This window comes from Pempheris klunzingeri, chromosome 1, assembly GCF_042242105.1.
Source record: "Pempheris klunzingeri isolate RE-2024b chromosome 1, fPemKlu1.hap1, whole genome shotgun sequence".
NCBI lineage: Eukaryota > Metazoa > Chordata > Actinopteri > Acropomatiformes > Pempheridae > Pempheris > Pempheris klunzingeri.
In genome coordinates this window covers 19,571,733-19,588,623 of record NC_092012.1, presented here as the reverse complement: position 1 = coordinate 19,588,623, position 16,891 = coordinate 19,571,733, and the positions used below count along the sequence as shown (strand labels likewise).

The 16,891-nt window shown below is 41.1% G+C and overlaps 1 protein-coding gene across 1 annotated transcript in view; it reads right to left on the bottom strand.

The window, feature by feature from the left end:
* Positions 1 to 16,891, bottom strand: part of ush2a (Usher syndrome 2A (autosomal recessive, mild)) — a 193,679-nt gene that overhangs the window by 40,651 nt on the left and 136,137 nt on the right. The window contains exons 63-67 of the mRNA XM_070832313.1: positions 11,924 to 12,147; positions 10,442 to 10,781; positions 7,837 to 8,034; positions 7,462 to 7,616; positions 1,945 to 2,143 (exon numbers count right to left, since the gene is read on the bottom strand). Of these exons, the coding sequence (XP_070688414.1) occupies positions 1,945 to 2,143; positions 7,462 to 7,616; positions 7,837 to 8,034; positions 10,442 to 10,781; positions 11,924 to 12,147 (1,116 nt within the window). The remainder of the gene's footprint in view (positions 1 to 1,944; positions 2,144 to 7,461; positions 7,617 to 7,836; positions 8,035 to 10,441; positions 10,782 to 11,923; positions 12,148 to 16,891) is intronic.

The window sequence follows — 16,891 nt, the reverse complement described above, 5'->3', positions numbered from 1 at the left end:
GGTGAGAACCGTCAGAGATGCAGAGAAGATGAATAATGGCGTATTAAACATTAAGGATGAGGGAGTAGCACAGCAATTATTTCTGTTCATATTTCATTGAAAACACTTAGATACATCCATCCATCTTTTCATCTGCCCCAGTCCTTATCCCTTTTCTCCTTCACTCTCTTTTAAAGAAAAATTCTGTGTATCTGCAGTCCCTTGGTTTGCGTAAATCTTTATCTCTACTTCTTTATCTAATTTTACTATTAAGGTTACTCCCCACCTCAGTCCCCCCCATATTGGTTCAATATGCATGTGCACATAGTGGTATGGAACTATTTCAGTGGTTCAGTGGTGTCTATCTATCTATCTATCTATATATATATATAATAATAATAATATGTGAAAATGAAAACTACTGCCCATTTTCAAAGTCATTAAACAAACAGTAAATATGACTATTCTGAGCTGATCTGCAATTTAGGACCACTAAGGTTCTTTTTTTAATGAATCTGTAGTGGCCATAAAAAGTTGATCCATTTCTGAGTCTTTTGTTTTACAATAACAAGTGTCTACTGTTAAAACACAGGAGTGCGATACATCGAAACACAGGAATCTATTCTTAGCACATACATGTGTTGCAGCAAAGGCAGCTGCAATGTGGAGAAACCAGAGAGGGAGGGAGAGAGAGAGAGAGAAAGAAAGATAAAGAGAGTGAGAGTGACTGCCCCAATAGTGGTTTTGGCTGAATATGCAGGGTTTTCCAGTGTCTCACAGGGGGACAGGGGAATTTCACACATGCATGCTGGTTGCTTACACTGGCACATGGGGCTGGTACAGTATTACAACACATTACCATCTCTATTTGGCATTGTTTGCTTTGCCTCATGCCTTCACATACAAACACACATGCTCGTGCGCACACAACTCCTGGCCATACAAGCCAACCACAGGCACCGTGGGAATAGTCTACTGGCTACTGGCAAAGCCGATGTCTGGTTCGAGTCCAAGACAGAGCACAGAGGAGCTGTGAGCCACTGAATTTCAGCTTCAAAAGATGTCATCACTTGGTTCTTCTTTACATAAAAAACGAATGCATAAAAATCAACTCAGTTTTTAAAAAGTTGAACTAATCAAAATCCAGAAGTGGGTAAGTATGTCTACTATGATAATATTCTAATGTTTTTTTTCTTGTGTCTCTAAATGTTCCATTCCAAAACAAACTTCTGCTTTACAACGCTTCATGCAAGTGTTTGTGTCTGCATGTGTAAGTGTGTGTGTGTGTTGTAACTGATGGCAGAGGGCCAGAAACACAGCTCCTCCTCAGGGTAGATAAAACAAGACCCACAAATCACCCAGCCCTGACACCACCATGTTTCTGTGCTGATCTGCAATATTAAGACAAGCACTGGTTCTACTTTTGCTGTGCTGTTTGTGTACTAATTTGTGTTTTTCTCATGTGTGTTTATAGGTGTGTGAGCCTTACCTTGTGTGTCTGTAAACTTTGTCAGAGTGTCTGAGTAATGGACTGGGCCACGGAGAGGGTGGTGAGAATCAAGTGTAAATTCAGTCATTAGATGGCTTCCAGAAGCCAGCATACATAAATAAATGCATGGCAAAGGAAAAACAGAGGAGGGGGAGGAGAGAAGAGGTGTGGACAGCTACGGCAGAGAGGAAGAGGAGTACAGAGGGGTAGGAGAGGAGAAGAGGAGGAGGAGGAAGAAGAATGTGTGGAGTGAGAGGTAAGGAGGCAAGAAGGCAGAGAAAGAAGTGAGGAGTTCAGGAACATGAGGAGTAAGAAAAGAAAGGGAAAGAGAGAGAGAGCAAAATACAGTATGGAAAAGGAAGGTTAATCAGAGGACAACTGGAGGAGGACAGGAGAACAGTAACAGTAAACAGGAGAGAGGGTGAGGAAGTAAAATTAGTTGAGAAGTGAGTTATTTCATAATCTGTGCATCTTACCAGTCACTGTATAATTTCTGTGCCCATCGTTGTGTGTAAATATGGTTCCGACACCAGTCTGGTTCAAGTGGTACACTTGTACGATCCCATTTGGATGAGTGGGTTCAGACCAGCTCACATGGAGGGAGGAGGGGCTTAAAGCTGTTATCACTGGAGGCTGCACACCCTCTGGGACTCCCTGAACTGTCACTGCCACCACCTAAACACACACAAAAACACAGACACAAACAGAAGACAACACAAAAATATAAAATACAAATAAAATAATTTTACAGAATGTAAAAGATGTGGATGACAGATGGATTTCTGTTGTGATCATTTATGGATGTAATTAACACAATCACAACCCAATAAAAAGACTGCATCCAAATTCAAGGCTTCTCTTTGTCTGCTTGTGACTTCATTTATCTCCAAGAAAATAAAACAGAAAGATGGCTAAAACGTGAACAGCAACACATTTCTATGTTACAACCTACAGCCACAAACTTCATCCTGCTCACTGACACAAACTGTCCACAACCTGCAGGAGAAAACCATGTTTTAATAGTATATACAGGTAACACCATAATAAGCTCTTGTATTTGTCCATAATGAATGTACTATTACCATATTCATATGTTTTTTAACTTTATATACTTTATTCCTAGAGCCCTTTGACACATGGGGAAGACCCATGTGAACAATGTAATTTGGTGTAAAAACTAGCTGAATGCAAGGGCCAAAGTATGTTATATAGTTATATTTACAGTACTAGAAGGGCACTCATAGAGTGCAGAAATCTGCCAAGGCCAAAAGTCCAGATCTGCTATTAACTGATTGTTGTGATTCAAATCCAGATCAGCTCCAAAATTGAATGGGTTCTTCCTTGGCCGACACCCTGACTACTACTTCCACCAAATTTCATGAAAATTGGGCCTGCAGTTTCTTCCTCCGTAGTGGAGGTTTTCTGTTTAAAACACTACTCTGTCACCTATTCTGACAGCAGCATGTATATCGTGTCTTAATTCACCTACTCCACGTACTCCATCACTTTAACATTTCATGTCAAAGAACCAACACTGGAACCTGCAATAAGCACTTTGATTATGACAGGATGTTGGGCTTCCAAAGAATAGTATTACCAACTATTACTGCTATAAAAAGAAAAACCATAACAAAACTAGCAGAGTAGAGTGCAGGTCTCTACCAGCCGATTTCTGCTACACCTAATCCTACTGAGGAGGGCACAGCTAGGGGAAACACTATCTGTTAAAACCGTATCGCTTACAGTCAAGATGGCATCAAAGAGGGAACAGCAGAGAACAGAAACAGGGATTCATGTCATATCATGCGTAACTTTAGTGGATAATAACATATCAGTTGTGGAATTAATCTGCTGTCTCTCTGGTTCAAAATGAGACCAAACTTTTCCGTGTATGTCAGTTTTTGCGCAACGACAGAGGTCAAAATGTGGGCTGCAGCAGAGAATTTTTAGCCTAGCCGAGAGCCATGAATGCCTTCTGCTCTGTGATGTCAAACCGAAGCACTTGTTGATCACTTGGGGCCCCTACTGGCGGGTTTGTACTGGATTTAGAGAAGTGGGGAGTCAGCATTCAATGATGACTTTTTTCTCTAAAATTGTGAATCACCACAACCACAAGAGTTCGTTTAGCATACTGTACAGGCATGAATGTGCAGAAACAAATATTAAGCTGATGAGTCTAGCAGTATTTGAGATTAGCTCTGAACAGACAGACACACACCTGACCAAAATGCATGATCACCTCCAGACTTGTGCCTGACGGAGATAACAATTAGCAATCCCCGTTAGGCTCAGGCCATGCAAAGAAAAAAATCCTGCTTTTTAGTACAGTGTTGTGAGTGACCATCTTATTGTAAATTCCTAGTGTAGTATCTGTGGGCCCCATGTGAACGCTAGGAGAATGTGCAGACCACAGAATCACAGGGCAATCTGCTGCTAATGGCAACAGGGATATCCTGCCTTAATAGACTGTCACTAGCACTTCCCCCACCTGTCCCACACAATGCTATGCAATTAGAGTACTGCTACTACAACTAAGGAGACACACACACGCACGTGCACACACATAAACACACACTGGTACATGAGCGTATACACACGCAAACACAAAGAGGTGGAAGAGAGGAAACATCAAAGGCGGCAGAGAATAAGAAGATAAGGAAGATGCAGGGAAAGTGTAGTATCAATCAGTGAGTGCTTCAGTGGGGTGTTAACTCAGACGTCTGTCAAGATTTTGTTCAAACATAAAGAAAATAAAAGCCACATAACCACCTGGTTGTAAGTGTACCCTAAATACAGTAAACTTAAAGTTTACTTCATTTTGCTGACTTAGAGAAATTTGGACCGAGAGTTGAACAGTATGCCAAATGTGGATAATCTAGGCTCTCTTTGGGGTGCAACTAGCTTACTAGTAGAACAACTTTATATGTATGAAACATATACAGACATAGATGCTAACGTTTCCCTCACATGTAATAAAAAGCTGCACACATGAAAGCATGCCTTGCTAGGATACTATTTATGTAAACTTTCTTTCTGTACACAAAGGAATGGAAACTTAGAAGCACTGAGGAAAATGGGATTGTGAGAGACATACAGAAAAGAGAGAAGGGGGAACGTCGGACACTAGATGATAGCTGCTGTAAAAGAGAAACTGGTGCTTGGGCAGTGGGAAGGAGTGAGGATAAGAGAGATTAAGAAAGGAAAGACACAACAGGAGAAACTGAAGAGTGGGGCGTTAAGATCAGGGGAATGACGGCAGACAAATAGCAGAGAGAACAGGACAAAAAGGATTCGAAGACAGAGGAGGACCAATCGCTCTTCCTCCCTCTCTAAGTGACCAACCGTATTAGATCAGCACCTTCTGTTGTCACAGCAGGTGTGCGTTTGTGTGTGCATGTGTTTGTTTGTCTGTGCCTGTGTGTGCGTGTGTGTGTGGGGGGGGGCTGATGCCAAGTAATTGCAGTGGTGTATTAGGTTAGCCCAAGTTGTCCCATAATTGGGACTGTTTGGCCAATTTTCACTGGTGTACAAACTAATCCAACTCACTCCCTCTCCTCAGCTGGGAGTGTGTGTGCTTGCTGTTGAACCTGTATGTATGTGTGTGAGAGAGGCAGGTAGACAGAGAGAACATGGAGGACAGAGATTGAGTTTGTGGCGTAACTGCATATGGCTTCAGGAGGGCATGTGCATGTATACAGAGTTCTCCTGTTGGTCGTGTAGTTCTCAGATCAATGGAAAAAAAATTCCAGCTAGGATGATCCAGGGGTCGGCTTCCGTGCAGAAATATTGTTGCTATGGGAGATCGAGTCACACTATTGGCTTATGCTGTTAGAAATGTTAGGTGCACATTTTGGTTGTATACACTAACACCAACACTTTAGTGTGAGGAGCAAGCATATGACACAGCTAAGTACTAATGAACCTGTTATGACACACGGTTTTCTCAGGCTGGCTGCATTGGCTCTAAAAAGTTACAACATGATTATGACCCTAAACGCTACTAGCTAAATGACCACTGGCTACTTACAAGTGTCAGCCTATATCCAATGATATGTATTGACCGAGGGTATGGGACCCTGCCAGACGTGACGTAACATGACTGAGAAACCCAGAGTGACAAATACAATAATATTCAACATATACTATAAATACAAAACATTTACAAACTTTAAAAACAGAATGCCTACAACAGAGTCACTATGCACAATACATACATGGGAAAGCTGACAATAATGTTGATACATTCTGTCTTTCTCTTCATCTCTCTGATCATTTACCACTCCATCTTTTGTCACTGTCCTACATTCATCTATTCCTATTTCGTCCATGTCTTCATTCTCTCCAGCCTTCATTTACTTTATACATTAATGCATCCATCATGTATTTATCCATCAACCCCTCATAACCAGTTCAACCAACTATGCCTCCATCCATCCCTCCAGTGACACATCTACAGGCTTCGTCTTTATGTAAGAATGTGCTCATCAAAATAATGAGATGTTAAATTAGCTTTAAAAAAAAGCCAGAAAGACAGTTTTCAACATGAGCTTTCATCACCTCTAAGCCGGAGAAATTAATTGTTGTGGTGATATCAGCTCGGCTAAAGCCAGAGAGATAGCAGGGGAGAGTACTGTGTGAAGCTATTATGGACGCTATCACAAACATCAGGTAGGCTCAGCAAATCCAGAGCCTCGCATACAGGGGGGGGGGAGCGGAAACATGGCTAAATAAAAACTTGTTCTACCATGGGAACTGTACAGAGTTCACACAGTGTGGAAACATCACAATCTGTAATTTCTTAACAACTAAGGTCGCACAGAGGTTTAGAATTAGTAAAATATCACTTGCAGAACAACTGACTAGCTGCATTAGGATGTAAACAACGTTTAGAAATCAGCATCTGAGGAGGCTTTTACAAGGGGGTAAAATGGCATTTATGTGAAAGGCCACCGGCTGAACAATGGATGAGATGAGCGGTCACCTGCAGAAGACAAGTGCTGCAAGGTGGCTCTTGTAAGTTTACCCAATGTGAAGCAGGAGGTTGCAAGTCCATTCAATTTCTCCTTGACAGAACAAAACATCTTTACAAACTTGTATTCAGACAGGTGTGTAGGAGAATAAGGGATGAGTCCACTAACAGCAGCTCCAGCACACTGTTCAATATTATGGCAAATTTATTGATGAGTTATGATTTGGTCAAGTGGTGAAGAAGCAGAGTTTTGGAAAAAAAAAACATAAACAAGAAATTGACAATATTAACATTAGAAATATACCGACATATGGTAAAGCAACATTCTCTCTGATTCCTTTCTCTCTTTCACACACACATGCACACACACCAACACACTTTTTACCGAAGCTTTTTTTGAGGGTGTTCAACCTAAATTGAAGGAGTGAACTGAACTACAGCATAAAGTGGTACTTAGTTCAGTGAAGCTCAGTCCATCTTTAGAGAAGCCATTAGATAATCATACAGCGGAATAATGTCTTTATGAAATGAGTTGCTTCAGTTCAGTTTTGGAAGGTGTGAGTGCGTGTTGGTGTGTGAATGAGAGAGAGCTCTATGTGGACGGCTGGCAGGACGGAGACAATCAAATAGCTCAGAATAGGAATCCAGTAAGTATCTAGTTGACTATTTGACTGGCTTTTTTTTTTTTTTTTTTTTTTTTTTTTTTAACAAATGACTACAATATACCATATACCATATGAAGCATTGCAAGTTTTGCTTTTCAGTGCCTGTCACTTATTGGTAATCTCAACAGCTACTTCTGAGATTTCTAACTTTAGGAGTAGACAGACCAACCCAGGTCAGTGTATCAGCTTGGAATGGTCCAAACTTCCAAAACTCCAAAACTGATGCTGACTGGGTATTGTATTGGTGGGACAGATAAGCACCAGGTTAGCCACACAAACTGCTAATGAGCTAATACTGTGATTGAACACAGAAAATGTTGCCATGACACTGTGATACACAAACACACGTGCAGCCGTACCTGTGGACTGTCAGTACAGCCAGCCCGGTTACACACCCTCAGCTGGTAACTGTATTCCTGGAGAGGCTTGATCCCACGAACATCAGTGAAACTGTATTCATCACCACGGTACCGCTCTTGTCCATCCCGCAGTATAATATAGTGGGTGATGTCCCCTGGTAAAATGGAAAAGGCATTTGGTATGGCAAATGGCATTTTGGTAATCAATGTCCATATCAATGTAATTTTTCTCAATATTAAATAGAACATTTTTCCTTTTTAATCTTTACACCCACATTCGCATTAATCATTAACACCCCTCTATTGAATTCAATTAAACCACATCTGCGGAGAAGGTTTTTTTAGTGACACACATATGTACACACACATACACACCATTAGGCCTGGCAGGTGCTTGCCATTGCAGCTGGATGATGTCATCTCGTTGAACTAAGCGACTCCAGCGGGGCGGAGCCACTCCCCATGGTTTGTCTTCACTGGTGGTCACAGTTATAGCATGACTGGAGCCTCGTCCAAAGCTGTTCCAGCCCCTCACTCTGTACTCATAGGTGCTGAAGGGCTCCAGATCAGAGTCTGTTACGGAGTAAAGGAAGGTGGGATGGACAGAAGAAGCGGGGCAAGAGATATGCAAAAATAAATAAATAAATCTGAACAAATCTGTCAGTAAGTCAATACTTTGGCTCATTTACCAACATCGCAACACTTTGCAACTAATTCCATGTGATTAATACTGTAAGTGCACACATAGTATAAAGGCCTTATTCCAATATACAAACAATCATGTTCTAAATTCTATCTGAAACTGACATTTTAATAAAATGAAAAAACTGCAGGGAGAAACAGAAAAGAGACCTGTATCCACTTAACAGAAATGTTATTTGATTTCTTTGGTGTATTTCTTTAACTTAAATAAGCATTTGGTAAATGGGATTAAGTTGCAGTAGCATGTGAAGATGATTTTAATGGATTTGTGCCTGATAATCTTTAGTGCAACCTTTTTATACAAGATGTGTATTATATGCCATTCATAAAACATGGCAGTAAGTTCATCTAAAATAACATTATATGTCTGAAATGTCAACGTGTCAATGTAAGCACACATTATATGAGCATACACCAAATATATACACTATCACTGGTGCATAGTTGTAAACGTCAGGCTGTGACTGAAGCATTCTGGGAGACAGGTTGTGACCACCCTTCTGGTGAGGTATACATACAGCGGCATATATACATACAGATGCACTTGCACACACTCACACACGTGCATTATTTTTAGGAGCGTTAAGGGACTGCTGCTGTAAATGAGACTACATTTTAACCACCAGTCTGGGACTCTTGTCTTTACTACTGTGATAACTGAAGCTGCAAAACACACACAGTGACACACACAAGTAAATAGAACGCTGAAATGTGTGTGCATAGACATATGCCCTAAAAACTGTCTGTGTCTCATGAGGAACTGATTCCAAAAAGAATGCATATTATTTAGGTGTGGACTATATATTATATATTTGTTACACTCATTGTACATGCGGAGATGTCTGTGTGTGATGTACCTTAGGTTTTTTTCCCCAGTGTAGCATGATACCGTGTGTGTGTGTGTGAGAGAGAGAGTGTGTGTGCATGAGAAACATCTGGTGTATGGTGGGTGGCGACAGCTTTATGTGCCTCTGCCCAGATGGTGTCACAGCATTGCCTAGAAACTCTTATCCTAACCACCCCATGCCACACACACATGTACACACACACACACACACACACACACACACACACACACACAAACACACATACATACACAAAATACCAGAACCACACAGAACCACACTAACTACAGAGGTGCACTTAAATAGTAACTAACTGGACACAAATACACACAAAACACATGTAATTATAAGTGCACAACCACCCCTACACACACAAAACCACAATTAGTCTTGATTAAACATACGCAACTACCCAGTTAAATAATGTGTGGACAGACTGAAAATCTGGACATACACGCCCACAAAATACCAACGCACACATACACGCTTCAAACTCCCTTTGGGCTGATAAATAGTGGAGAATGTTGAAATGGCATTTAAACGCCCATCCCTAAGTTTTAATGACACACAAGTGTACAGCACAGAGAGAGTTACCACGTTACAGCTATCACTGTGCACTGCAACAGCTGTCTTGGTGTGTGCGTGAGTGTGTGGAAGGGCATCTGTCTCTAAAGCCCGTTGATAGCAGCGGCTGACATATTTAGTGTAAATGCAGAATTAGTTTCTGCAGGCTCAAAATTTCAATGAGTGGTGTGTTTCACAGATGGCTGTAGTCTGCATTGGGTATTCTTCACAGTTGCTCAGATGGCCGATCTGGGAGTCCTTATTTCCAGCAAAGTCATAGATCAGAAGCAGTGATGCAAATACTTTATGAGTGGTCAAAATGTTTAAAAATCAAATACTTTAGGCACAAAGAGGCATGCTGACACCAGAGAAAAGGTTATCAGAATAAAATCTATTTAAAGCCAACATTGATTGAGCTGATTAATTTTATCATCATAATTTTGTCATCATATTTTAACTACGACACAATGTAAAAGAAAGTTCAGGAAGGTCTGAGAAAACAACTTGTGTGACGTCACTCAGGAAACCTGAACGTGTGCCCTTCCAAACCCTAACAAGCATGTTAAAGCCAGACTACAGTGCAGAGTAGTGATGGGAAAACGACGGGTTGAAAAACATGCATGTTGGATTGATCAGGAATTAGTCGAACTTCGAAGAGGTACAGGAGGAATTGAAGGATACTACATCTGCTATAAAGACAGATGATGAAACAGGAAAATTTGTTTCAAAGAGGTGGCAAAACGATAGTTTCAAATGCAGCAGCTAAAAAGATAAGCACTATGGTACTATAGTATATAGCCTAAACTACAGCCTCTTTTTCCACTGAACATACACAGACACACAAACACACACTCAAACAGACAGATTACCTGTATAGGTGTATCTGTTGGCATCTCCGCTGTACACTACCTCCTCATGCGACGGGCACAGGCTATCTTCAAGTTGCAGATTCACAGTGTGTGAGTGGCTGTGCGTGTCTGCCATTTTGTATGTGTTATTACTTGTGTTTGCATGTGTGGACAGGCCCATAGTGAGAGTTTCATGTGTAGTGTTGATGGAAGGTGAGTATGTTGTGGACGGTGCGTCAGGGAGTGTGTTTACAGACAGGACCCATGTGCAGGCAGTCATAGATGGATCGAGGTCACAAGAACCACAGTAAGCTGTAGATGCTGCAGCGGCAGGACACACAGCGCCCTGCAAACACCGGTGCTGCACAGAGGGAGAGACAAGAGAGATGGAGAGAGTGGACAGGAAAGGAGGAGATGGTAATAAAGAGGAGTTAAATAGTGACAGAGCAGTAAAAAGCACTGCAGACAGGCACAGATGATTACCACAGACACTTATCTAAAAGTTAACCATTATCTTACATGAAAATGATGAGGCGTCTGTCATATACATGCACAATGTAGCCACATATGTGTTTGTGTGTATGTGTGTGGTGTGCATGGTCCTTAATGACATCATTAGAGCTAATGAGAAGTCCTACCCTTTGTCCCCATGTGTGCGTGTCTGTGTGTGTATGTATGCGTGTGCCTATCTCCTGCTGACTTAGGAACACACAAACATCACATGACCCCAGTTGATAAATGGAGGATGGCCCAGTCCCCCAACTCCTGATGTGACAATGAGTGTGAGTTTGAAAGATGGAGAGAGAGAGAGAGAGAGAGAGAGAGAGAGACCTACCTACATCAGCTGGACCTTTAAGCACTGGATCTTTCTTTCTATTCTATTTTTTCTATTTTAGCGTGGAGGTCACTTATGAATTTGTATTTATTGTCAAATACATTCTTCTATAGGTGCACTTTATCTGTTATCAACCTTTTTACATATGGCAAAGTTTTTGTGGTTAATTTATGTCACTTGTCCTTTAAAGTTTGTTGTAAAGAAAGAGGAGGAATGATGCGGTTTCACTTCCAGTGATATGCAGGAAAGACAGATACAAAATACAGACAAGACCAATAAAATACAAACTCAAGGCTGATCATAAGTTAGCTGCAAATGTGTCACAAAAATGGTGGCAAAACAGTAATACCAATACTGGAATGTGGTGGCCGAAGAACAGACTGCTAGAAGTTGCCCTGCTTTTAAAACACCGCTAATGGACATTTAAACCTTAGAAAATGTGGTGGGCCTGTGGCACAACATCAGAACTGCACAGTGGAGACGAAAGAAAGTGTGAGAGAACATTTTGAACTTACAGACAGTGACAGATTTCCTCATCGCCTTAGCAAACACAACACGGCATGAATAGCAGAGAGGACTTTTTTTCTCATGTACAGAGATAAACACAGACACACATACAGATGAACGCACCACACACACACATTATCTCACATACAGCACAAACACACCTGTATTAACAAGCCAGGTGTGGGTCGGTCAGCACAGACGTGTCGTTGTGGGTCATAGCCAATCCCATTGCAGCATTCCTCTTCCTGACGTATGACCTTTGACCCACAGCACTGCAATGTCACTGTGGCGTTGCCAGCGGGGTGCATTGTGGGATATCCATCAATTCCCACACAGCAAAGAGAGGTTGATGAGTTTATATACTCCTGACCACAGCAGATGAAACCTAAAGACAAGAAAAGAAGCATCACATTACTGTTCTATAAACATTTTCATTCTGAATTTTACCGTAGCAGGAAATGATTTTTATGCAACAAAGACATGCACATTAGGTTAATTGGTGGCTCTAAATTGCCCGCAGGTGTGAGTGTGAGAGTGAGTGTTTGTCTGTCTCTATGTGTCGGCCCTGTGATTGGCTGGCGACTAGTCCAGGGTGTACCCCGCCTCTTGCCCAAAGTCAGCTGGGATTGGCTCCAGCTCCCCCGCGACCCTGATGGATAAGCGGTATAGAAAATGGATGGATGGATGGACTTTCCACTGTTCATTTGTAAACTAAAACTGATGAGTGTCTGTTGCAATGAACCTGTTTTAAGTTCTTGAAATGTAATTTTACCGCGCATGATATTTTATATATATATATATATATATATATATATATATATATATATATATATATATATTATCCAAGGTGTGCCCTAAGAAATGTATTGGTTTATCAATGAATGGTTATTTAGGAAACACTGTGAATCACAGAGGATGTCATGATTTCAGTGACACTATCCACCCATAAATGCCCCAAGTCCTCCCACAGCATCAAACACATGAGGACAAGCTTCTGTTGGGTTCCTGGCATCAACTCTATTTTCATGCTGTTCACTGTTTCTACATTCAACAGTGATATCTGAAATTATTGTATGTCTCTCTATTACAAAGAAAAATTGACCTTTCTATTCTTTTCCTCATCACCTCTTTTTGTCCTCTAATACTACTCATCCTATTATTCCGCCTCTTTACTCCACATACACCTCCTCACCTTTTTTCTGTCTTTTCTCCTGTCCTCCCTCCATAAACTCTCCTCCTTCCTCAATCCCTTCCTTTCACCTCCTCTTGGTTTATGCTCTCCTTCCCTCCTGTGTACTGTAAAGATATTCAGGTAATGCTGGACTGTACTGTCTCTCCTCTATACTTTCCAAACTCCCTTTACCCCCTCTCCTCAATCCCTGCTTTTCCATTTGTACAGACACAGTATTTAGGCTTTTCTGAATATTAGTCTGCATCGTCCCTTATCAACTCTCATATACATCCTCCTCTCCTCTTCCCTGCCTCTTTTCCTTTCCTGTATTCATCTCTTCGTACAGCAGTAATGTTCAGGCTATGCCGTCAAAAAGGTGCAGGGGGAGAGGAAGTGTGTTTTCCTGAGAGCTGCCATCTCTGACAGTGATAGGTGATGTCTCTCTGCCACCACTTCACCTTCAGCAGCAAGGTGACATTTAAAATACATGCTATCACTCCATTTCCCTGTAAATGTTTTGCAGCTGAATATCAAATTTCAAGCTGTTTCCTCTTATTCTCCAGCGCCCTATATTTCAAATTCAAATAAATTCAGAATGATTGACAAATTAAAACTGTTGCCTGCAGATATGAGGTAGAAAAACTCACCACTTCCTGATAGACAAAATAATGTTCTACTTGAACGACTGAGGTTGTATTTACAACTCTACACTGATGAATATCTTAAAAAGCTTTTTATTAATGTAGAATGGAAATTAAATAAAACTTAAGGTTAGGCCTAAACTGCTAGCAGCTCTTATGTGGGAGCTATATAACTGATAAAAGCTGAAGATCTACAGTAAACACGGTGCCTTCTCTCCACAGGCCCTCCCAATAACACAAGTTGAACCAATCTGGTCACTCTGATGTCTTGGATTGAATGAATTAGGGTCCTGCAATAATACTGAGTTAGCAAACTAACCTCCTGCTGTGAGGATACATTGGAAATACAAATGAGCATAGCATGGCATGGCATGGCGCAGCTCGACTAAAATACAGTAACTGTGCTGCTGGAAAAAAGACAAATCATATTTTAATGAGAGAGTCCGATACTAAAAGCTCCTCATTTTGAATCAGACTGAAATATTGTAAGAACCCCATGGTTTTTTATGATTATCTAGTTCAGAGTTAAACCAATCTAACTTTCACGATGTATTTAGGAAATTTATCCTAACAGTTGATGACATGCTGATCTGTGGCACTATCTACCCCCAGCTGTGTTGCCCATTTTATTTGACAGCAGACATTAAACACTAAGTCATTGCTTTGTATCATGGCCTCACCCTTTAATGGTGCTGCAGCTAGTTGTGGAGTGATAAATAACTTATTGTTTAACAACCTAATCAGCATTCACTCTTTTGGCTCATGAAATGCTGTTCATTTAAGCAATCATTTCACTTAAAGGCCAAAAGTGTAGAATGGCACATATTTCCTCCTGTGCTGTTGCAGTGCATTATATCCTCACTGCATCCATCACAGGCAACATGTGACAGGAAAATGCATGTGTATGTGTATGTGATTGTGTGACATAAAGGCAGTCTGACGGCTAGTAACTCACTTAGCAGCGGCAGCTGTTGCAGAGCGGGGGCTTGGTGGCCAATTCCCCCAGCGCCTTACTTCAGCTTCAATGACGCGCAAATAAACAGCTCAACACTTTTCCAAAATAGCTTCTCTCCACTCATCCTTCGTCCTCTCAGCATCCTCACCTCTACTCTTCCCTTCCATCCGGACACTGGGCCCTCTACAACTCACAATTTTTACTCATTTGCCTCCCCTCCATTTACTCCCTACCATCATGGTATCATTCAGCATGCCTCTGTTCAGACTCTTTGCATATCTTGATTCTAGGATCCAAGGAAATTCAAAGTTCATCACTTGACCTTCTCAACTTCCACCTGTTCTTTCTATAATCATTCTTTTTCTTGCATCCCTAACTTCTATATCAACTAGGGATGCACCAATACAAATTTTTCAATTTAATTAATCACTGTGTGCAGAAAAGACTGGGACCATTGTTTTATGTGTGAGACAAGATTAGGCTTGGCATGCATGGCACTGCTAAGCTAAGTAACGTTAGTGTTGGTTGACATAAAACCAGTTTGGCTAGCTTGTGAGTAAGCACGGAGGTACCGTCACTAGGCCGGGTTTCTGTTGGAACAAGCCGTCGCAGTGTTTTGGTCCTGTAAAGGAACTTCCTCAGGCTGGCTTGTTCAAAGTAAACTATGCTAAAGCACAGCCGACTAACCCTGAGAAGTGTGTAGACATTTCTGTTCAGAGATCTGATCAGAGCGAGTCTATCGGTGCGCTGCTGACACATAATGTAGTGCACACTCCTAGATACAAACAGAACTGACCCGACCAGATCGGCCAGTGGGTCGACCCATTGTCATCGATTCTCAATCCAGCTATTTGAGTCAGTATTAAACACAATATCCAATACCAGTATTGGTATCAGTGCTTCCCTCATATTGACCTCATATCTCCACCTGTCTTCTTCTCCTTCTTCTCTGACCTCCTCCTTTTCTCTTGCTGTATCTTAATTCCACTTTTTCTGAGAGAAATAAGCCCATACACTGGACCATCCTTTACGAAATGGATAGGAGATAATGCCATCCCTCAAGTCCTTGCGACAGCAACATTTAGAGCAACGCACCACCCAGCAATTCAAAAAAACAAACAATCAACATGTACGTGCAGTCTACAGTATATCTTTATAATAATTTATAATATAAATGTGTAAAAATAGGGCCCATGTATAAAAATACTGCAGGTATCCTTTAAGATGAATGTTGAAATAGATACATTTCATGTAATGCTATATTTGATTCAAGATAGAATTGAAAACAACAAGCTGTAAATCATACAACTATACTGTAAAATATTTTTAGTTTTGTATTTGTTGAACATGTGTACAACAAAGCACTGTTATCTTTTCCTAGGTTCTTATGGATTCTCCTTTACATCCGTCCTTGATCTCATTATGTTTTCAATCGAGGTAAAAGAAAAATGGATAGGAATCAGACATGATGTCATTTTTTGACTATTAAACCACAATTCTATAGTTATTTGCTCTATTTGTTCGCCTCTCGTTTTTCACCCCTTTAGCCTCCCTCTATTCTCCTCATCATCTTCATGTCTTCTTGTTTCCACCTCCTTTTCCTTCCACTATTGCTGTCTCTATCTCTCTCTCCGCATCCTCTCAGTTTATAGGTCTATGTCATTTGTTTACTGTTCAGCAGCTAAACTTCACTATTGTATTATCACCCATTCAGCAGAAATCCAATCCCTGTCTTTGTGAGCGTTATCTGCGAATGGGTGTGTGTGACATGCTTGTACATTTGTGTTAACGTTTTCAAACACACACCTACTATTTTCTCTTCCTTTCTATAAGCTGTGTGTGTTTGTGCATGCGTATGCATGTGCGTGTATGCGCTGACAACATTTTATCACACACCTCTTGTTTTCTCTCTTGCATCGCAGAATGCTTCAGCCCTAATCTTCAGATTTACGTTGGATTTGCATACATTCGTTAATAGCGTCGGGAGCGCTGCGTCAACACAAGGTGCTTAGACAACGTGAATTATTATTAGGGTTTCAGTCATTCCACTTAATGATAAGTCAATATTTAGCCCTGCCAATGAACTACTGATAAAAATGTGTGTTGTGGATTAGGGTTATCCGAGCTCTCTAGGAGACCAAAACCCCTCCACAACTTTAAACAAGCCAAACACTTTTAAATACCTGAATATATTACAAGGGGTTTGGCTCAAAGTGCAGAGCAACTGCACATCTACACAGTTTGTGTGCATGCATACCAGCGATCACACACTCACACTGAAGCTGTCATAGACACAGATTGGTGGCACACATACGTGCGCACACACATACTGCAGCAGAAATAAACTGATGTACTTATGGCT